The 22,202-nt window shown below is 47.4% G+C and overlaps 1 protein-coding gene across 1 annotated transcript in view; it reads right to left on the bottom strand.

The window, feature by feature from the left end:
- The window catches only part of LOC8025681 (importin-9), a 50,442-nt gene that overhangs the window by 6,502 nt on the left and 21,738 nt on the right, over nt 1-22,202 (bottom strand). The window contains 10 exon segments of the mRNA XM_029985946.4: nt 5,094-5,175; nt 5,288-5,406; nt 6,075-6,208; nt 9,084-9,250; nt 10,136-10,309; nt 10,867-10,968; nt 11,532-11,660; nt 13,459-13,607; nt 21,144-21,222; nt 21,987-22,134. Of these exon segments, the coding sequence (XP_029841806.2) occupies nt 5,094-5,175; nt 5,288-5,406; nt 6,075-6,208; nt 9,084-9,250; nt 10,136-10,309; nt 10,867-10,968; nt 11,532-11,660; nt 13,459-13,607; nt 21,144-21,222; nt 21,987-22,134 (1,283 nt within the window).

Raw genomic sequence — 22,202 nt, 5'->3', positions numbered from 1 at the left:
GCACGCGAAAATACCGGCCTCTAGAAGCCCTGAATTGCGTCCTCCAGAATTCGCGAAATTAATTGGTCATGAATATGTCTCTCTGCACGATTCTCGAAAACATGGAGACGCGAAATGTTTTACACTATTCAGTTCGGCTGGTTGGCTCATGATCATCAAATGAAGGAAGCCCGCGCAGGATGCAACGAGCACAACTTACGCATTTTATGTTTTATTTATTTCTGGGCTCTAGTGAACGTGTATAGGTCGGCTAGTAGTGTTGGGTTGTCTGGTGCTTGACAAGAAATGGGCATGGTTCGTTGAGATCGTCAACATTCGCACTTGAAAGGGGGGAGGGGGGGGTGGGGGAAGAACACTCGATTAATCAATGAAGTTTCACGCCTGGTAGATATGGGCCGCAAGGGCCCATATCTGACACCTTTTAACAAATAGAAAGAACACCTTCATTTGAATATTCAAACCTGTGTTCTCACTTATTTACAAAACAACCGATACTAAAAAACAAAAAACAAAAAAAAAACAATGTACAGAAAGTATTTTGGACGGTAACCAGAAACGGAAATCACGTTGTGTGCCTCAGCTTGAGGTACTTCATCTTGTCCCTCTTGCCTTGTCTGGACGCATTCTGAACTGCAACAAGGAAATGCATTCTAGTCAGCACGAAGAAACGAATAACTTGATTTGTCACTTCAACAGAGTGCTCTGCGCAGCCAACCAAGTTCAGTCTGTTTTTGGAGAGGCAGGAGATGAGGTCCCTTATGCTGTTCGCCCTCAACTTATTGAAGGTGAAACAGTATGTGAATCCATCTTCCATTGTTTCAACTAGGTCCTTGAGTGCCTGGGACGGGTAAAGAAGGCCTCCCCTGTCCATGTACTTCGTCAAGCACGACTCTCCTGGGAGCGAGGGCGAATCCTTGGGCTGAAGAAGCAACCTCGAACACTCTTCGCACTTGGTTTTCTTCAGCATTTTGCGGGCGACATAGCCACTAACATAGTAGGTTATCGGAGAGTCGCTTTTTGATGCAACCATGTCACCGTGCTCTGGCAATCCACTACATGCTTATATCATCTCATGAGCCTCGTTCAAGTAGCCCACATCCAAGAGATCGTCCAGCTTGTTTTGCAGTTCCGCCGGGTCAGAGTTGCTGCGAGGATCAAGAAGGCTGTTTAAGAGTCCTTGTGAAATGTTGCCGCTTGTAGGTGACCGGGCTAAGCTGTAAAAGCTCAGGCAGTTCACTGAAATCAAGAACTGCATCGGCGTGGGGTGATCGTTGCAGCCTGACATCTGTCTCAAGATGCCGAACAGGTTCTCGATAGAGTCCTGACTGAGACGTGTGGTCATCAATACTTGAATCCCAAGGTCTTTGTCACGTATGTCAGGAGCGAGAGTGTGCTGGCAAGAGTCACCCAAAAGCCTTCAGCTGTAGCTTGACTCAAAAACCCCAGCTTTAACACAGTGGCTTCCCAGATGTCAAGGTATTGTTGAAACCTCTTGATGTGATTAACTTGTTCCGTCTCTGGTCTCAAACCAGTTCGGCGGTGCCTTGAAGTCATGGAAGCGATGAGGTCCATCAGCATAGCGACAAACAATGAAGTGGCCACTGGGCTCCCAGGTCCATAACGGCTCTCCACTTCATGTCTGTATACATAAAGGCCCCTCAGTACCTCGTCACTGAAGAATCTAAATGCGAGATTCACTCGCATCTTCTCGAATCCATTTGGCTGAAAAACAGTCATTGTTACGTGCGGCATTGCTTTGAGAGGCACAGTACTTGCACTGTCGCACTTCCATGCTTCTTTTACGAATTCGCTGCTCACTCGTCCATCTGGAGTCTGAAGCCCTGTTGAAGATATAGAGTTCCGTGCACATTTTACAAGGTGCGGGAATCTGAAATGAAGTGTAAATACTGGCTCGGGTCCACTGGATGTTGAACTTTACAGACTGTCTTCGTGAGCTTCCCGGTGATACCAAACATTTTCCACATACTCCTGTTCCAGGAGGCGCCATCGCATGTGATGAAATCAACAAAAAGTTCAGACTTCTCCGCAGAAATCACAGCATCCACAACGATTCTGGACAGCACATCTGCCTTCACATTACCTCGTGCGCCAAAGACCCCGAGGATCCGCGCCATTTGCCTGTGAACGGCTGAAACAGAACCACAAGCCCATGGTCGCAAGTGACACCTTTTTGACCCGCAGAGCTGTAGCTGCCGAGGTCCACAAATCCATCGACGAGTCCTTTTTTGTTGAACATCAGGCTTTCTGAAAGTTTCATTTCATCAACAAGAATCCCTCCGTGTTGCCGGTATAGATCGATGTCCTTTGACTTCTCGGCTATTGCTGCAAACACTTTTTCATTGAAACCAAAGCTGCTTTTGTAGGTTTTGACATATGTCCGTAGGCACAAAGGGCTTGGGACTACCATGAGCTTGTGTGTTCGAATATGCTGGTAGAGTCGAGGGCTCTTCATGTGCATGACAATGCACTCAAGTATCCATTCTTGATCAAACTTCATACCGTTGGTCCCCTTCCTCGTTGAAGCTTCAAAGCATGCCCGTATTTGCAGCTGCTGCTTTTTGGACAGGCCTTCTATCTTCCGCTCAAAACTAGCGGTACTGGTAGACTCGTTCTCAGTCTTCATCCTTTCAACATCTTTCTTCAGGTTTGCGATGTTGCGCTTCTGACGTCGAAGTTGCGCATTTTTTCTAATCACCTTTCGTGATGCCTCAACACGGGTCTGTTTTGCTCTTGTGCGCTTGTAAGAAGCATCGTTCAAGAGCAACCTGCATAGATATTTGCATTGCAGGCATCGCTTTTCATTTTGCGAAACTCAACCACATTTCACACTGTGAAACTTGCCAGCATATATCTTGTGCTTTGTTTTTGTTTGCATCATGTCAATGCCCGTCATTATCTCAAACCCTTCACAAGGAACAAGGGTATCCATCTCCGAAAGCAGGTCCTTCATAGCATCAGCGCTGTCGACATCCACAGTTGTCACCAGTGATCCCTGTACGTATGCGGTGCAGTGGATACTTGTCTCGCTAGTAGAGCACAAAAGCAGCTTCTGAAAGCAGAGAGCTTCATCATTTGGTGCAAACACCGAAAATGCTACGACGTTCGGTGCTTCCGGGATCGCGTGCTTTGCCCAGTATTTGCTTGGAATATCTTCTTCTTTCATGCTCTCCAAATTTTCTTTGGTGCTGAGCTGCGTCACTGGTGTGATGTTAGCTACAACAATGTGCTCGTCTTCACGAATGACGTCGTCCCTCTTTTGCTTTCGTGGCACGCCGCCATTGGACGTCACCGACTGCCTCTTTCGCGGCAGTTTCTTCGACAGGTACGCAGGGATGTTCGGAAACAAAGTTGGGATTGCATCGGCTGTCAGGCAAGGGCGACCACAGGGAATTTCCACCGTCTCGCCGTTTATGACGTGCGTGTAGTTGCGAACTATGAATCTCTCATCAAAATGAGCTTCACAGACTACGGAGGTTTTCTCAAGAGGCTTGTCAGCTCGCGGGATTGAATGCTGCCAAGCCCGACGGCGTTCATCGTCGCCGGGAAAGGCAAAGAGGGAGGCTTTCTTCCCTTTCTTTTTGGCGGAAACGTACCCTGTGGTGCATCCGGGAGCAAAGCAGTGTGTTTGATGTTTTGCCATCGCTGTGGTCTGGACGCATGGGGCGACATATCTGAAGCCCCCCCCCCAATAAAACGAGCACTGGGAGTAAAGTGTGGAGCGAACAAATTGAACAAGCCTTTGCCCACAGTGCCTTGTCCGGCTCGCGCGAGCGCCTCAGTGTCGATGCGCGCGCCACCTCTCGTCGTCATGAAATACTAGCGCGCCTCCTTGCACGGCGCGGGCTAGGCGATTCTGACACCTCCCCCTCCTAGCCACCGTAACAGCGCACCGGTAGCATGCAGTCACAAACAAGGAGGTTATAAGTATTAGGAGGGGGCACGTTGCAATATTGGTGAAGCCTAGTCATAAAAAATTTAAACGATGTTGTGCCCAACGTGACCGCAGATCTCTCTGGCGATTGGTGCGCGTGACATGTCACATGCGAGATGGATGGTTGATTGTAGAAGGATTCCTTGCAGGCTTGCGCGCGCTCTCCGTCTGGTAGGTTTTATCAGATCGAAGGCTAGACGAAGGCTAGCTACAATCACGTGATGTGGTCATGTTGGGCTGATAAGTGAGGAGAGTAAGGAGGAAAATGAAAAAGAGGCGAGGCGTCAAGGGAGCATGGCTTGTGTAGACTATGCGGCTGACGTCATGCCCTCTCCTACCCTTCTATCCTCCTTGGTCACAAATGACTGTGGAAAGTAGTACGAAAATCGGGAAAAGACCACGTATCATAGGTATAGAAGGGTACTACAGCTGAAATCTTCGAATCAGTCGGTTGCTTGCGCCACTCTGTACTCGTGCCGTGTACTTTACTACGACGAGATTGAATGTTGCCAACCAAGCTCTCGTTTCCCACTAAATCTAGCATTGCCACACTTTTTTTTTTCAGTTTTTGAGTTACTTTTGGCGCAGTGCGACGCAATTTTGACTGATTTCGCGTTTTTGGCACAGCGCAGAAAATTGGGTTTGTATCAAAATGGTGCAATTGGTGCAATGTCACACTTTTGCCTTTAGTATAAATTTTTTTTAAATATATATTTGTTATTTTATCACCTATTTTAGTATATTTTATGTACTACTTTATTTTATTATTTCCATTCAAAACGTGCCGCTCTTGCCGGCACATTTTGCCCCCCAGGATGTCCGTTTTGCCTCCCGTGGCGAGAGCGGCACTCCCCATGCCGCTCTCGCCGGCACATGAGTGCAATGCTTCCAGAGTAGCTGTGCCATGCAGCTCATTGACTATAGTATCCGAATGCCACAACAGCGACCCAGGTTCTAGGCCTATTGGGGCATCTTATGTTGATTTTACATGGGCCTCTGTAAGCCTTGTATGTAACCTCAACATCCAGCAACCCTCCCAGCGTGTCACTCGTCCATGACGCTCGTTCATGATAATCTTCTCATAGAAAATGACTGATAAAACACATTCTGTGTTAAAATCTAGGAAGGCTCGACAACCCACCTGCAAAGTCAGATGCTGGCACAAAATGGCTCATGATCCCATTGTCGCCCTCCATGTCATTTTCATCTTCCCAATCTTCGTCCTTTCACAAAATAAGAAACAGCTCATGTAGGCGCTCAACGCGACCAAATTGCACTGCAGATGAGCATGAATAGAAGGCGCACAACAAGGTGCGATGCCACGCAAAAACAAACCTCAGACTCTTCGTCCTGATCCCTGTGGAGCATGGAATTGTCCAGGCAATTGCTCAGTTCGTGAATCATCAGCTTGTAAATCTTCACCATGACCGGTATCTCTGTCCACTGCTCGGGGTCTGCAATCAACAGCAAAGTGAAAAAAATTTAGCTGAGGAAGCTTTGACACGCAGCACTTTGAAGTCTCAACCAAGAATTTGAAACATTCCAAGCATCAAAAGTAAAGGAAAAGATCCTTGCCAAGGAATTAAGTCTAAGAAAGGTAAATAGTGTGCATCAGTTTAATCGCATTTATTATACAGTCTCTGGGACAAAGGGCATTACAGGGGAGAGCGGATGCATGTCACTACTAGTAATAAACATTGTTACTGCTATTATTATTATTGTTGTCACTTCTTAAATAAAAAGTGCGGCCCAAAAAAAAAAAAAACATAGAACATCCTAAATCATCACCAGAAAGGGGGAACATAATTGCAACTTTATAGCCACGTCATCCATAATTGAGACATAATTAGGTGATGTGTAACAAAACACAAGCAGGCAAAAATGCAAAAGTAACCGAACACCAAAAACTAAAAATGGCCAAAAGTAAATGTCACCAAGCAACCATATAAAACAGCAAAGAAATGCCTTATTTGGGCGTGTCCAGATGCATTAATGCTGCTTTTGCCTGCTTAGCACAAACAAAGCTACTCAAAACCTCCTTTCAAGACACACACACACACAAAATAACAGTGTCTAAAGCAAATGAATCTGTGAAGAAGAATCAGTACAAGAATAAACTTACTTGCTGCCCCTTTGGACCGCGTCCGAATGCCCTCGTTCATGTTGATGATGCGATCTCCCTTGACACTGATGTCCACTAGCCTCGAGTCGTTACTCTGGATGCCGTGCTCCAACAATTTGCATAAGGCCAGAATGCTACCAAAGGGAATGGAAGATGCAAGGACGTCAGTCAGCTGTCACTCTCAACCAACCACAAAGAAAGGCAAGTGCCACTGTACACGCGTTTTCACACTCTGCCGTGTCCACGCTCACAAAACATATTCGAATTGACAGAGAAGTGCCCAGGCACATTTGCAATGAAGGAAAACACAAAAGATTATTGGCTACCCGAGTATGAAGCAGTATGGAGAGCTGCAACAACCCCTCCCAGCCTCCGTGTTGATGCTGGGAAGCAGTGCAGAACCCTAGAGACCTTGCAAACACTAATGCAAACCACTAAAGAGTGTTTGGCTCATCCAGTATTTATACGTCAAAGGGCAGCTCAAGCCTGCCAAGATAGTAGTGCTTAAACGTGTTATAACATGAATATTTTGGGAGGTAGATATGAGGCCTACATGTGTCATATAGTGTTTACAACAAGTTTCACGAATTTTGGAGCTCTAGTAATTGCAAAAATTAATTCTCTGATGTTGATCATTTGTAACAAATGATCAGGCAACCCTGACAAAATATGACGTAACTAGACTCTATCCCTGCTTCCAATAGTCACATCGTGGAGTCTATGGGTCACGGGATACTGACTCAGGCTCGCCACGCTCGGCGACTCTCTTTGCCTAGGCACTCTTGCGAGCACAGAGCCTGCCGCCCTGCCGCTTAGCGTCTAGCACCTGCTCCTCTCCACGTCTCTCTTTCTACACCGCAATCATCGCCGGTTGTACGTGTTAAATGTCAAGAAGAAAGGAAACCCAGCCAGTAGTGCAAAAACATTTGCAAGAATAGAGGACTGAGAGAGCTTAGTTTGGGACCGCATGCAGCATGTAAGCCTCAGCTCTGCCGGTTACGCCACGGCGCTACTAGGGGCGCGCGTGCAGCAGAGGCTGGCCACGACACGGACCTCTGAATATCTCAATAGGCAGATCCAAGGATCCGCAATAAAAATGACTACGTCTGAAACTAGCATGCTGTTTACAAAACAAATATTGCAAATATATACGGTAACACATACCGTAGAATACCGCGCACCACCCCGTACCACACTAAGTGCCCATACCCAAATTTGTAAGATCTGAGAAAATAAGCACAGTACATTGATATGTAAAATTGATGACCGGACAAACGCTTATTCCCAATTTTTTTGCGATTATCTCTCAATCTTGAGTGGGCGCTTCCCCAGTATTTTACGGTAGTGGGTTCCTCAGCCATAGTTATCTTATGTATTATTTATTTAGTGTCATAACCCCTTTAATCTGAACAAATGCTTTGCTTATGGCAGATTCACACGACAGACTAAATCGCGATTTCCGTCCGCAGACCACGTACCATGTGACCGCCACATTGCCGATTCCCGCAATCCAAGCCTCGTCCACGGACGAGCCAAGTGAAATGCCCGAGCGCCTTTTCACTTGCGGATTTCTTGTAGGGTGATTGACTTGAAAAGCATTGCCTGGCAACAGTTTTCTTTGTTTCTTGTTTTGCACGATTAAAACAAAAATGGCACATCATTGTGTTTTGTGCGTTCACTGGTTCATTTTGTCACGCAATTTTTGGTTCCATGCGTGAAGGCTGACTCAGGTTCCGATACTCCTCCAGGTCCATGTCAAAAAGATTTTGTCGAAACTCGTCTAGCACGCCGCAATCGTTTTTGCACATCCAATCAGACTTTCACCCAGCGAGACCTTTCTTGTGGCAGTGGCGTACTGAAGTGTAGCGCACGAGCGCAGAATGCAGATCACAAAGGCGTCTCCGAACGCCCCTATGCGAGCACAGGACCTTGTCGCTTCTATGCTGAAGCTCTCTCGAGCAGGACCGCGCCCGTGTCACTGTCATGCCTTGAGTTAGTAAAGCTGGTCGCACTTTGCAGTAAGCCCATCACAGTGTTCTTTCTCGCTCTATACGTAACAGCGGTGCACGATTCTTTATTGCAGCAGCAAGCATAGATTTTCCTCTTAGACAACAGTGCCATAGTGCGACGCCGGAGTTTCGTGGCACTTTGGTGTTGCGAACAGGTTTGGTCCGTCCTCGCCGTCGTCTGTTCGTCATCGTCTTCAAGTGGATGCGATTTGGAGATGGACAAACCGCGCACGTGTCGTTACGTGTCCACGGATCAGTACGACGTGTGAATCAGCAATTAGGGAAGGGACGGTCGAGAAAATTGGGGAGCTCAGGGAGCCCGTGAGGGCACTCCGTGAGACCCCCTATGTTCTTAGGAGCCCGGTTTGAGAACCCATGATCTGTGTAAAGCTCGTGGTATTTACTGCTTCCGACTTTCATCTACAGCCCGGCTGAAAGAACGGCACCGTGCGCAGAAGTGACACACAGCCCGGCATTCCCTCACACACTGTTTTACAGCGAAGCTGTTTTGACTAGCTTCTGGCGGATCGTCTCCGACGACGGACCGAGCGTAGACCAACGATTTTCAAATGCGACGATGTATGTTCCACTTTATACTCCTCTCCACCACTGCCTCCTCTTTCCCGGGTCGTGCCTACTCTTTGCCATGCGCGGCGTCTCTCTTCCCCATGACATTGCGCAATGCCGTGCACTCTTTGGCGGCCATTTGTTCGGCGCACTAGAGCCTGCACCGTGATTGGCATAGCCGTGCTATAATAAAACGTCATTGTCTCTATCACAGTGCCAGCTTCGCTAGACTTTCGTCTTCAAGCGGTGGAAGGCCTCTCAATTTTTTTGTGGTATACATCGACAGTTTTCTTGAATCCCAAAGTTATGGGGCAGTGTGCATCGGATGCCAGACAGTACCGTGACTTTGCTAGGGCAGCACAAACATTTTTGGTTCGAAGCCTGCATCAGATGCCACTGAAGTTTGAGAGAGAGAAAGTGTGTGAGCCCCCACCTGACTTTGTTCTCGTAGGCTCCATAGAAGACTGTCTGCCTGGAACACCACTCGGTCAGGACAAAGGCCAACGCCGACTGGCCGGTGGGCCCAGGCACACCCGACAGAAACTCAAGCACAGCTCCCATCTGGGTGTGGACCAGGTGTGCAAACACCAACACCAGGCTCTGGAGAAAACAAGGAAGGTGGAGGAAGAGACAAAAACCTTTCATATCAGGCTACTTGACAACAACTAAAAAGCTATGAAGTAAAGATACGAACACAACATAGCTTGAAAAGAGGTCTTTCTTCTTCAATCCACTCACAAAACATAACATCTATGAAGCATGTGTTGATGCTTAAACTTTTGCACCTTCCCTTGAAACAACATTCCCACAGAGTCCCATCCCAAAGATTGGTGTGAAAGCTGCCCCTATCAAAAACAAGGATGAAAGTCATTACTAATGCAAGTTGTCTACCAAACTGCTTCTCTAAAACTCCCAGACATTTGCAGGTTTTCTTTGATAAAAAGCTGCGTTGAGTAGATTTTTGTCCTGTCCCTCTTCCCATGAATAAGAATAAATAAAATTTAAATGAATGTTGCTTAAATCCCCTGACCATTACAAAATAACAAAACGCAGTGTATGGGCTTTCGGCAGCTGTTTCGGCTCTTCCTATTTAGTCTGGTGAAATGGGTGCTGTTTTACGCTGCCAAGTGATGCCTCGAGCAACTGTTACTCAATGCGAAAGGACACTCACAACACCGCCTACAGCTACACCACCCACATCAGCCATTTTTCCTGACTTAACCAAGTTTCTGACGATTTTCCTGAAGATTTCAACTTCTCCAGGTGCTTTGAAATTTCCTGACAATTCCAGCTTTACCAGGTTGACAAATACTCCATGATGATTTTCGGCAGAGAGCTTTTCATACTCTTTTCCCCCACACTGACTCCCAAATGCCTGACGTTCCCCCATCCATTCAGTGTTTGTTTCCTGCTCGAGAGAGAAAGCAAGCTGCAGCTGATGCTGCTGAAGAAGTTAGCACCTGAAGAGGGGAAAGAAGTCAGCACCTGAATGACACTGAGAGTCTCCGTCTGCTGCAGCTTGCTCAGCACAGCCCTCAGGAGGATGTCCGTCGCTTCGCCCAGCGATGGTCCCGCCTTAGTGATCAGCACGGACACCAGCCGCCCCACAAACACGGCCGCAGATTCCGGCGTCTTGGGATCCAGCAAGTGCTGCGCAATCTAGAGAGACGAAACATGCACAGAAAGATACTTAACTCTTTGACCTTTTTAGTTTTGGGAAATTTCCAATCTTCAACTGCTTAACTGTTGTCTTCAAAATTCAAAATTCAGTGCTGTCATCTGTTGATACAACCTCAAACCGAACCATGAGTGAGCCTGGTTCGTCCAAAATGGTCGAGTGCGTGAATCGAGGAACGTAGACGAGCCATACTCGTCCTGAACGGTTTGGAAATGGCTCCACAATGACAAACAGGTTCGTTCAAAATGGTTAAGGGGTTAATAAAACTGTTATTTGTTTCTATTTACAAGTGCTGCAATTTGGAATACTGTAGCCACTGAACGAATGGGAACGTCCGGCCTCCAGCAAGTTCTCTTTGGCTTTCATTGTGCTTTGGTAATGCGTGCAATCAGTGAGGAGACGAGCGCTGTCCGTTGTGCTGGAACCTAACCTATATGGTTATAGGTGCCACCCATGCAACACATTCTGTGCCAAAAAGAAAAACAGTGAAGTGGCACAAACAGTCAAGCGAACAAACAGTCAGTAGCAATGCTCATACCTTGACGACATAGTAGAGTCCACTCTGGCCCTGATCGTCCCTCCAAGCGGCAATCTGATCAAAGGCCACTGAAACGTACGCCCGTACGCACTCTCCGCCGTACTGCCAAAGTAAGAAACACCAGGAGTTGGTTCCCAGGTCAGGCTTAGGCTAGTTACGTTAGGTTTATTTCAAGTTAGATAGGTTAGGTTTAGAGTGGAGTAAAGTTAGGTTTATGTTAGGTAAAATTCAAAATTCAGGTCGGTTTACGAATTCCACAGCTGAAAAAGTGAAACCGACACATCAGAGATACGACAAGTTTGCGTAACGACGTGACCACCCCAGTTTTCAGCAAACGCTGCCACAAAGTGCTTTCCTATAAAACTTTTCTTGTCATTTTGTTTTTCGAGTTCATATTTTGATACCTGAACGAACAACAAACAAAAATAACATACTGACCCGATGCTTGCAGCCCAGATGTTGCTTATTAAAATAATTTGTGGGAACAAACCTTTCGCAGCCGGGAGAAACCCATGATCAATTTTTCACAATATTCATAATACTATTCACACAAATATTAAGACAATATCTACAATCCATTCACGCTGTTGCGATCTAGAAGAAGCTCCAGCACTATTTTGTTTTACAAAAACTTTTACAGACGCCGTTTGAAGCAAATCACTGACCTGTAGAGTAGAGTTGTCGTCGGTGTGCAGAATGCAGTGCACAATGACGGGAAATGCTTGATTGACGAGCGCTTCCGAAAGGGGAAGAGAGCTGCTCCTCACTATGGTCTGCAGGACATCCAAGGACACCTGAAGGAAGACGACACCTTTTTCATCAAAGGGGCCCTCCGGAGCGTTCTGCGATGGTCTATTTATGGCGGTAACTCAATCTACAGGCCCTACGGATCCTAAAAATCATAAAATTACGGTTATGCGCGGCTGATTTCCCTATTAAAATTGCTATCAAAGTCGCCGGCACGCCCCCCTTTCTGAGATGACCCCAGAAAACAGGAGGGGCATCTCTCTACGCGTCAGCCAATAGCCAGCGAACGATTCCGGCATCACTGCGCGTCACCAACGCGGCCGACCGCCGACCTGCGGAGGAATCTCTCGAACACGCGCGGACCGTCGTCAAGGAGCCCGGACTTTGAGCTCGGCAGTCGTCGCACCGCACCGTCGCGCTGCTACTGCAACACGCAGTCGCATTCCACAGATGACAAGGAGAAGTTTGACTCGTTGACGTGGAAGGATCGCAAAGCTGGCTTCGAAGTCGGGATCCACAGGAAGAAGGAACACGTGTCCCGAAAACGCACACCTGCATGCAGACGCCCCGGGAAGCAGACGAGCCGACACGCCGACGCATCACCCCCTAGCAACAAGCTTGCGGGGAGAAAACATAGTTCACTGGTTTGGGAGCGACAATTGCGGACTATGTTTCTCGCACCACAATCAGTTTACGTTTTTCTCAAACTCTAATTTACAACAAGCTTAAAAGCGTTGCAACAATAACGTTCGCATTCACCGCGAGATGCAGCATTTCCATTGGTCAATTTTTAGCGATGGGCAGGGAATGGGGGATTTTCTTCCAAGAGAAAATAGTCCCGATATATTTCTATTGCCATCTGTTTAATAAACAGTTTTGCAATCTAAAACTTTGTATGCATATTAACTTGCACCTACTACGCAATATAACAACATAAACAGACGATCAGAGAAAGCTCCGGAGGGCCCCTTTAAGTATCCTTTAATGCCCAAAAGAAATTTAAATGTGTAAATTCACTGGAGGAAAATCTGCAGCATGTAATACCTCATGGTATAAATGGTGCAAATAGAAACAAGGACAAAAGAAGAGAGGAAAAAGGGCCAAGCACTGACTAGAAAGTTTATTTGGAAAAGGGCATACACAACACTTTTACTCTGGGTAGCTTTGTGCAAACACAAGACTAGCGGTGTGAAAAAGCTAATGCTAAGAATATGATCAGAGTTTTCTTGCCGCCCGCCTCGTGCCTATTGCATGAATGGGAATTTTAGCGCAACCCCATGCTTTCCACGTGCTTTAGGCCATTGTAAAATTGACCGATTTGTGTGGTTTTCGATGCCGCTCAGCAAGTTTCTAATTGGTGCCATATATATGTTTTCAGTAATTAAAAAGCTAATAAACAATCAGAATTACCATGATGATTTTCCCCCTAAATTATGTTCCCCTGGCCAAATAACTCTCCCGAAGAAACTGCATTAATGTGCTTTTCACACCTTTCTTTACAAAGATCTGTTAGAATTAAAATTAAACACCCTATACAGTCCCACTTGTGGAGCAGAAAATCCCACTGGTCCGCCATGAAATCTACGAGTATTGCGGCAAGTGACTGTCATTCTTGCACGAGAGATGGTGGTGTGTGGCAGCGGCAGCACATGCGCCATTGTGTCTCTCCCTCAAAAGTTACCCTAAAAAAAACCTTTTCACTAAAAAAAAAAAAATTTCACCATCTGTATTAAGTCTAGAAAGCAATTTACAACAATGGTTTCTTACTGGCAGGTGATCTCAGCTCAGGATTGCAAGCACAATCATATGCTCATATAGGTAGATGCCAAACAAGGCAGGTCTTACCGACTGGATGCCGGAGGGTATCTTGTCCAGCGGAGCCTGCAGGATGGAGATGATTGTGGGCAGCAACCTCTGCTGAAGCTGACTGCAGCAGAGCGAGTTGTGGCAGAGCTCCTTGAAGATGTCCTGGCAGATGGACACCAGCACTGGGTCTGTAAGTGCCACAAAGAAGTCCTCAAAATTAGCACAAATAACGTTCAGCCTTTCCACTCTCGTGAAGAAGGAAGACCAGCGGAGCTGTACTCGATACACTGAGTGCTTCTTCTTCGCCGTCGTCTGTTTTTCGCGCCGTTTCCTACGATCAATTCCCACGTACACGGCCAACTATCCATTCTTCTATTATAGCTGGAAAGGTTGGCGCCATCTACGAGCGACGGCGGAAACCATACTGGTTGTGTGCTTGCCGCCGTCGCTTACAGATGGCGGTAGCTGTCCAGGTAAGTTTGTGTTGACATACCGGACACGATCCTGGGGAACCTAGCCCTTAACAGCTCCGCTGTAAAAAGATGCAATGACAGCAAAAATAAATTGGCTGCGGTAGCTTTTTAGGGTGGGTGGTGCCTATGACAGAGTTTTGTATGGAAATAGATTATGTCACACCACTGTCTCTGCAATGCTGCATGCGCTTCCCTTCAGCGTCACCTGGATACGAAACCTTTGCTCTGAATATTCTGCGTCACCGAGAGGGGAAGTGCACTCTACTGCCGTTTCCACGCCTTGTTCTGCAAGCTCTTTCTACACCTACTGTCTGTTTCTGCTCCTCTCTTTCTTGCATTTTTCAACCCTCTCCATGCGCTTTCTCACATCACCTGGTTCTGCTCCTCCTGTTCCTGCATGCTGGGCCCTTAGCTCAGTCAGCAGCACACTTGGCTTCCACGCCGGTGACTGGGGTTCAATCCCTGGCACCGGAAGCCATTTGTTTTCAAGATCGTTTAGCGGTTATGGACCGACCAACCTACAGATTTTGTGCTATGCCGCTCCTGATGTTGGTAGGCCCTATAAAGCTACCGCTTTAATATGAAGCATGAAGGTTGAACGTACAAGCTTGACAGCTGCATATCAATCCTCCTGGGATAAGCGTTTATATCCTGGCTCACTTCTACTTGAAAGTGTTATTCAGGCAACTTTACAGTCAACATTCATATGTCACAGTGAGATGACTCGTCCAAGTACAGTATAGACCACTTACAACGTAACCGCTTATAATGCAGGACCGGGTATAACGCAGCTTTTTTAAACCACCGGTTCGCCTCACATAGAACTCCATGTAATTACATACCGCTTAAAATGCAGGCGCGCGAATGGAAATACCGGTTATAGTGCGGTTTATGAAACAGCCCGCCGACCGCGCCGACCGACCAGCGCAGCGAGCAGGCTTCCCTGTGCGACACTAGATAACGGCGCCAGCCCAACACCAACTGGAAAGAGAGAAAGCCTCGGTTCTGCCCCCTTTCCACTCTTACTACGTCAGCTAATGGGGCGGCTGCGAGAGGCGGCTCGACGGGTCCAGACCTGTCCAGGCATGTCGCCCCATTGCAGGTGCGGCTGAACAGTGAGCTCTACCAGTCCCCCGCAGAATCGGCCTGCTTCCGAGTGTCTTTTTCGACGTGCATATCTGTTTTGTCAAAATTCTCGTGTTTTGCGCGTCGCTGTGAGTTTTTTCGTGTCTCCGCAAGCTTGAGAAATGTGAAAAGAGCGACGGTGAGATGCCGTACAAGTGCTGTGTGCCGCGATGCCGCGGAAACTACACCGTGGACACCAAAGTGCACGTGTTCAAGTTCCCAAAGGATGAAACACTGAGGGACGCATGGATATGCGCTGTGCCGCGGGAAGACCTCTCCGTCACCGAGAATTCAAGGGTAAGCTTTCTTTTTGGTAGAGAATTGTTTCATTGCAAATGGAAATTCAATATATGTATACATTCGTATAAATGTGGCTCGCAATCCGCACTTTATGTCAAATACCCATTGGTTTGTTCATTGGACGCAAAATTCCTTTCTAGGTATGCGAACTTCACTTCGAACATGAGGACATCATCCGAGAAGCATCACATACCGATGAAAGTACTGGCCGCACCATCACAGTGCTCTTATCCCATGTCCGTCTTCGCCCTGACGCTGTACCGTCGAAGTTCCCTAGTTGCCCGACCTACCTGTCTAGGGAAGCCAAAAGAAGAGAAGATCCCGACTCCAAGCGGGCACGCAAGGAGTATGCTGCTATGCAAAAAGCTATCGCGGAGTCCGAGGAGATGTTTAACAAGGCACATTAAGAGAACAAAGTCCATTCTTTAGGAGAACTAATCGGACACTTACGGAGCAAGGAGATGAAGTTTTGGAACATAATAGAAAAGGACGAAAGGCTTGTTATTATCCACATCGTCGACGATGAGGCCCCGTGGCCGAAGTACTCTGTCTGCATAAAAGGAGACACGAGCGTGACGCTACATGTCATGAAAACGGCGGTAAAAAAGTTAGGTGCAAATCTGGTCGTTCCAGAAATTGCTGACAGTAAGAAGGGTATAGTAGAACTCCTCGGAGGCATTGAGAAGTGGGACGGGGACCTGATTTCCAACTCAGTCAAGGAAATTTGCGAGGCTATTTGCCTACAGCTGGATCAGTTGTCCATGTCCCACGCAGAAGATGACGCCGACTCCATTAGATTTCTGCAAGAGCAAGTAAGCTTGTTCCAAGCGAAAACAGCGCAGACGCTACTCTGCAGATCGCCCCATGCGTACGCTTGTATACGTAGCCATGGAAGCGTCACTTTGCCGCATCCCATGACGATCAGATCGGTATGCTCCTCGTATGGCATGAGCCCTCAACAAGAGCATCAGAGCGAAGCATTCCTCAGTTACATGGCGAGAAGAATTTCTGACCTCAAAGATGACCAGCACATCGTCACCGTAATGGTAGACGAAATACGCATCAAACCTTACTTTGAATACAAAGGGGGTAATATTACCGGAGTTGAGCTTAACTCAAATGAAGCTCCAAACTGTGCGCTCGTTTTCATGGGGCGCAGCTTGAAGTGCAAATTCAAAGAAAATTGCGCACATCGTGCCAGTGCACAGACTAGGCGCGGAGTTCCTGCACAAGATGCTGAAAGATGTCATTTGCGGGCTGGAAAAGATTGGGTACCACGTTGTGTGCGTCGTGAGTGACAACAACTCTGTGAACAGAAAAGCAATATCCCACTTCGAATAGCCCGCTTCTAACAGAATTGTATATCAACACCCATCAGACCCTGCAAGGCCACTGTTTTTCGTTATAGACCCGGTACACATACTAAAATGCATACGAAACAACTGGATCCACCAGAAGAATGACCAAGTTTGCTCCTACTTCCCTGAGATGCAAACAAATGCGGCACAGTCAGAGTGCATGCAAACAGCGTCATTTTCGACAATCAGGGACCTTCACAGCAAAGAATGTGACCAGCTGTTGAAATATGGCTATGGGCTATCGAGAAAAGCCCTTTACCCGTCGAATATTGAAAGGCAGAATGTAAAGCTTGCCTTGCAAATCTTCAATGATTCCTTGCCTGTGGCATTGCGTGCTCTTGGAGCAAAGCACAACCTGTTCTCATTTGAGGTCACTGCTACTTTCATCGACATCATACTCAAGTGGTGGAAAATTGTGAATGTGAAAACTTCGCGGAAGGGAAAGAAGCTGAGAGACCAGTTCCAACAACCAGTGTTCTCCGTGGACAACGATCCAAAAATTGACTTCTTGCACTTGCTTTTGAGATGGCTGGATGAGTGGAAAAACAAAGGCCTTGACAAAGGTACTCTGACAAAAGAGACTCACGCTGTGCTCGAGCACACTACCTATGCGCTTGTGGAGCTCGCTAGGTACAGCTTCGAAGAGCTTAAAATGACCTATGTTCTTTTTGGTAAGATACAAACAGAGTGCCTAGAGGACCAGTCTGGGAAGCATAGAAAACTGGCAGGTGCGCAGTATCATGTTTCTATCGGGCAGACTTATGAAGTCGAAAACAAGCTGCGCCTGCAGAGCACCTTGCCGACTATTTCCACTGACCAGCATTGGGAATGTGTACGGAAGCAGGTACAGGCATTGCATCCCAGCTGCAACGTAGTTGTAAGCAGCGAGACACTTTCGAAGATACAGGACATCCTTCCGATCCTGGTCTACATTGCAGGATATGCCCTGTGCGTGACACCCAAAAAAGTTGAACTGCGCAAAATGCAAGGACGCATTGACAGTGGATAAGACAATCACAGTGTCTGCCACCGATGAACAGTATGATCTCGTGAAGCAGTTAGACCGAGGAGGTCTGGTGTACCCATCGATGTTTGCGCTTAACGGTGTTACACACAACTACGTTGTCGTAGAGCAGCTCGCTACGTAACCAGAACTGCTACTAATGCCCAAACAGCGCCAGGTCATCACGAAGCTGACGCTGCATTTCCTGGCCAACGAAGAGCCATCTGACTTAGACGTCTGCGAGAACGGCCCCACGAGTGAATCTGTGCTGAAAGACATCCTTCAATGCAGCACGAACGTTTTACTGAAGAACTTCTGCGGAAAGCTAAACGGCAAGCTTCTCGACGCTGCTGACAAGTAAAAAAAACGGAAAGCCGCAACTCTCCAGAAGAAATAGGTGTATTGCCTCTGATGAAGCGCAAACACAAACGAAACTGGATTGTGTAAATAAATGTTTCTCTCCTATAATTTTCGTCCAGTGAAATTTCTTTTACAGCAGATGCATGCTCGTTCTTGCAAGAAAAAAAAGTGCCCGCGCGATAAATCGGCCCGACAACCTCTCTTGAACAGCGCTCCGCACTTTTACCAATCCGCCCTATCGTGTGACGTCACAGGAAGAGAGCTAAGGCCTTATACGTTTCTAGAGGGTGTTGGCTAGCCGCAAGCGGCACTCGCGGGGGCAAGGATGGCAAGGAGGTTGCTCGAAGAAGCGGGGAGAAGCGAAGAGAGAGGCTTCAGTTGCCATAGCGACGGAGGGACACACGCACGTATCGTTCACGACGCAAGGCGTTGGAGCGAGCCCAACTTCCCCCGCTGCATTCGAAACAACCGCAACGACAGACCAATCGCAGGTCGTGGAAAAGTGTTTGCGCGCGTTGCATGCCGGTCGCGGGCCGGCTTCTTCTATCCGCAAACATGGCATCGGTGGTGATCGTCGACGCAGACGGCATGGTGGAAGCTCACCGTTCCATGTAAAAGCGCTATCCTTGACTGCGAATTTTCGTTGTGTGTCGCTATAACCCAGCACGCACTAGAAGGGAAGATCCACCTACTCGTGCGGCAATGTCGTGGCGGCACTCTCAAGACAGCAGAAACGCCAGTGTCGTCGTGTTTGTTTACTTTGACTACAGTGGTGCTTTCTAAACATTTGTGTATTCGAACATCGCCCGGATTTCTTATTTGGAGCATTTCATGCGCGCATTTCATGCAAATAAGGCATTTCAAGCCTTATTTGGAGCACCTCATGCGCGTACCGCATAAAGGATGCAAATTTTTACGTGTTTTCATCACCGGAGAAAAGTGATTAGGGTTAGCAATCCTGAACGCTCACAACATCCGTCCGCAACCTGCGACGCCGTTAAAAGGCTGCACCAGGCAAGTCACTCATTTCTTTCAAAATGTGTGACACACTTGAGAAAGAAGTGTACTAGACTGGTGAGATAAAGACTTTCCTCAAACTAAGCTTTATTTTTCATCTAATATGAAAAAAATTGTTTTACAAAGGTAAGTTGTCTCATGGCATCTACAGGGTGAAACAAGGAGACGCAAAGCTCTTTAAATCGACCGGAAAATTCGGTTTCTTAACCTATCGTGCTACGACTTTGTGCCGCGTTGCCCACAGATGGTGCATTTTTTTTTGTAAAATTTGCGAAGAGCGAACTTACCTGAGGAAAAAGTAAAGAAAGAAAAAGGCTTAGCTCCTATGGAAACGCAGCGGCGCCACCAGTCTGCAAACAACACGGCACCGTTTCGTACGGGAGACAAGAGATGGCGCAACAAACGCCGCCAACAAACGAGCATACGGCGCCGAGAGCAGGCCTTTTTAGCAGACAATTTTTTCGACTCAAAAGCGGCGCGCGTTCCGCAGGCGGCGACAGTCGCAGAAACAAAAAAGACAGGCGCGGTAACAGCAAGGAACTGCAGTTCCTTTCTGTAAAAGGGCCGGCTCTCGGCGTCGTCTGCTCTTTCGTTGGCTGCAGTTGGCGTCGCGACCGCTTACGCCATCTCTTGTCTCCCGTGCGAAACGGCGCAATGTTGTTTGCAGACCAGTGGCGTCGCTGCGTTTCCATAGGAGCTAAGCCTTTTTCTTTCTTTATTTTTTCCTCGCGTAAGTTCGCTCTTCGCAAATTTTACAAAAAAAATTTACCATCTGTGGGCAACGCTGCACAAAGTCGTAGCGCGATAGGTTAAGAAACCAAATTTTCCGGTCGATTTAAAGAGCTTGGCATCTCCTTGTTTCACCCTGCATTTTGGCCTGAAAAATTGATGGTTTGGTTATAGCGCGGTACCGCTTATAGTGCGGATTTTTGCGACTCCCGCGACATACGTTATATGCGGTCTACACTAGAAAGTGTTTGAAGCTATATCACTGAGTGTCATTATACAATAAAAAATGACAAATAAAAAAAGTGAAAGCCGTTTACAACTCCCTGTAACACCGAATTAGAGCGCAGCTCTTGAGGAGGAGGAGGAGGGAAGGGTACTGGGGGGGGGGGGTGAAGTGACCTTGACATGACGATGCCGATGATGTCATCAGTGACGTCACTGATGACGTCATCAGTGACGTCACTGATGACGTCATCAGTGACGATGACGATGCGGACTCCGATGACGTCATCAGCGATAATGACGATGACGATGTCGATGACGATGTCGGTGACGTCATCAGTGACGTCACTGATGACGATGACAATGCGGATGCCGGTGACGTCATCAGTGACGATGACGTCATCGGGGAGGTCACGTGACTTAGGGGGGGTCCCGTGACCTCAGGGTGGTCACGTGACCTCGATGGGGGTCACTTGACCTCGGGGGGGGGGGGGGTCACGTGACTTGGGGAGTCACGTGACTTTGGGTGTCACGTGACCCTAGGGGAGAAGTCACGTGACCTTGTTCTGATCTTGGGGGTCACGTGACCTTGGGATGACCTTGGGGGTCATGTGAAATTGGGGTGACCTTGGTGACGCCCACGGCGACGGCGCTCAAGCCGGGAACGGGCCCCTAAGAGCTGCGCTCTAAAACAATAAATAAATAAAGGCTATTCCAAAGGTCACAAAACAAGAATGGAAATGCTTTAGGCCAGTGGTTCTCAAATGGGGGTCTGTGGACCCTTTGAGATCCCTAAAGGCCTTCTTAGGGTCCCCAAAGCCAAGAACTGCACAGCAATAAAATATATTTTTAACTGATGCTGACTGTCTTACATGGGTGCCAAATGAGTAGAGTTGATTAGTCTATGTTTCACAACTTCAAAGTTGGTTTGCACATATTTATTTTTCTTTATTTACCCTTTTGTCAGTGTAATCGTCTATTATAGCCCTCCTCCCCAATGGCAGGTTCTCCATTACTTCCGCTGATCCAGGATCCCCAAATTGTCAGTGGTGGAGGACAACTGGTTTAGGAATTTGCATTTCCAAAGAAGAGTACACATGCTTCTGACAAATAAGGAAAAGAAAACCAACAACTTGCCACTGTTGTACTTGAGAAAGACTGCAATCGTGATCGGAGACACTCGATTCTCCACAGAGTGAGTGAACTGTGGATCCACCTGCAGTGAGTGTGCAAACAATAAATAAGGCCTTTGAGGAAAACAGAAACCCCTTGCTTCAGAATGTACAAAAAAAAAACTTTCCGAAATGCCGAGCTAGCGCCCACCCAAACTTTACAGAGAAATCCAACAAAATCTTGCTCCATATTTCACTGTATTATGTTAAAAACATCCAGAGCTTTTCATTACAGTGTGTGAAGAAGTGACGGCAATAGCTGCTGCTGCGTGTAACGCCCACTTTCATACATATGCATTTTTTATTTGCTCTATCGCACACAACACACACACCGCACACGAGTCAATGTCCTTGCCCAAGACTAAGTTAGGAGAAATTTTGATGTGGGGATTGAACAATAGGAGACCCCTGTCCGCTCCTGCGTGAGCATAGTTGACTACTAAGCCGAGAAAGGTACTGTTACTATTGGTGGGTTGGTTTACATTTGGTAGTACACGCAAACCGAGTTCTTTGGTGAGGAAAGTGTAGCGGCGTCCGCCACAAACCGTAGAGGACACTGCTGCGTGGCAAGAGCCAAGTGCACACACACTGCTTACATCACAGAGTGGTGCACGTGCGAGCGCACGTGAAATTGAGTTTTTGGCCTGGCACAATGCCGCTGCTGCAAATGAAGCTCGGAAGTTCCTATAACGGCTATCGCTCTCAAATTAAGTATGGGGTCGACCATCAAGCAAGCCAAATGCCACAATACATTTAGATTTTAGCTTCGCACATCAAGAAGAAAAGCAATCAGTCGACCTAAACTCACGGCAATCACGATGGAGAGTGCTTCCATGGCCAGAGCCAAGACATCAGAGGAGAACTGCGTGGACAGCGTGATCAGGCCTTCCGCAAACGGAGCCAAGAACGGTGTGAGCTGAGATGACTGGTTGTTGTTGTTGAGATACTCGCAGAACCTGAGGCACAAAAGAACCCGTAAGAATGGGAAACAGAAAGGATCAAACTTCTGCAGTGTTTCTGCAGG

Source organism: Ixodes scapularis, unplaced genomic scaffold (assembly GCF_016920785.2).
Source record: "Ixodes scapularis isolate PalLabHiFi unplaced genomic scaffold, ASM1692078v2 PGA_scaffold2__306_contigs__length_199485367, whole genome shotgun sequence".
Classification (NCBI taxonomy): Eukaryota; Metazoa; Arthropoda; class Arachnida; order Ixodida; family Ixodidae; genus Ixodes; species Ixodes scapularis.
The sequence above is the reverse complement of the archived record's forward strand: the minus strand, read 5'-3'. Positions and strand labels throughout refer to the sequence as shown.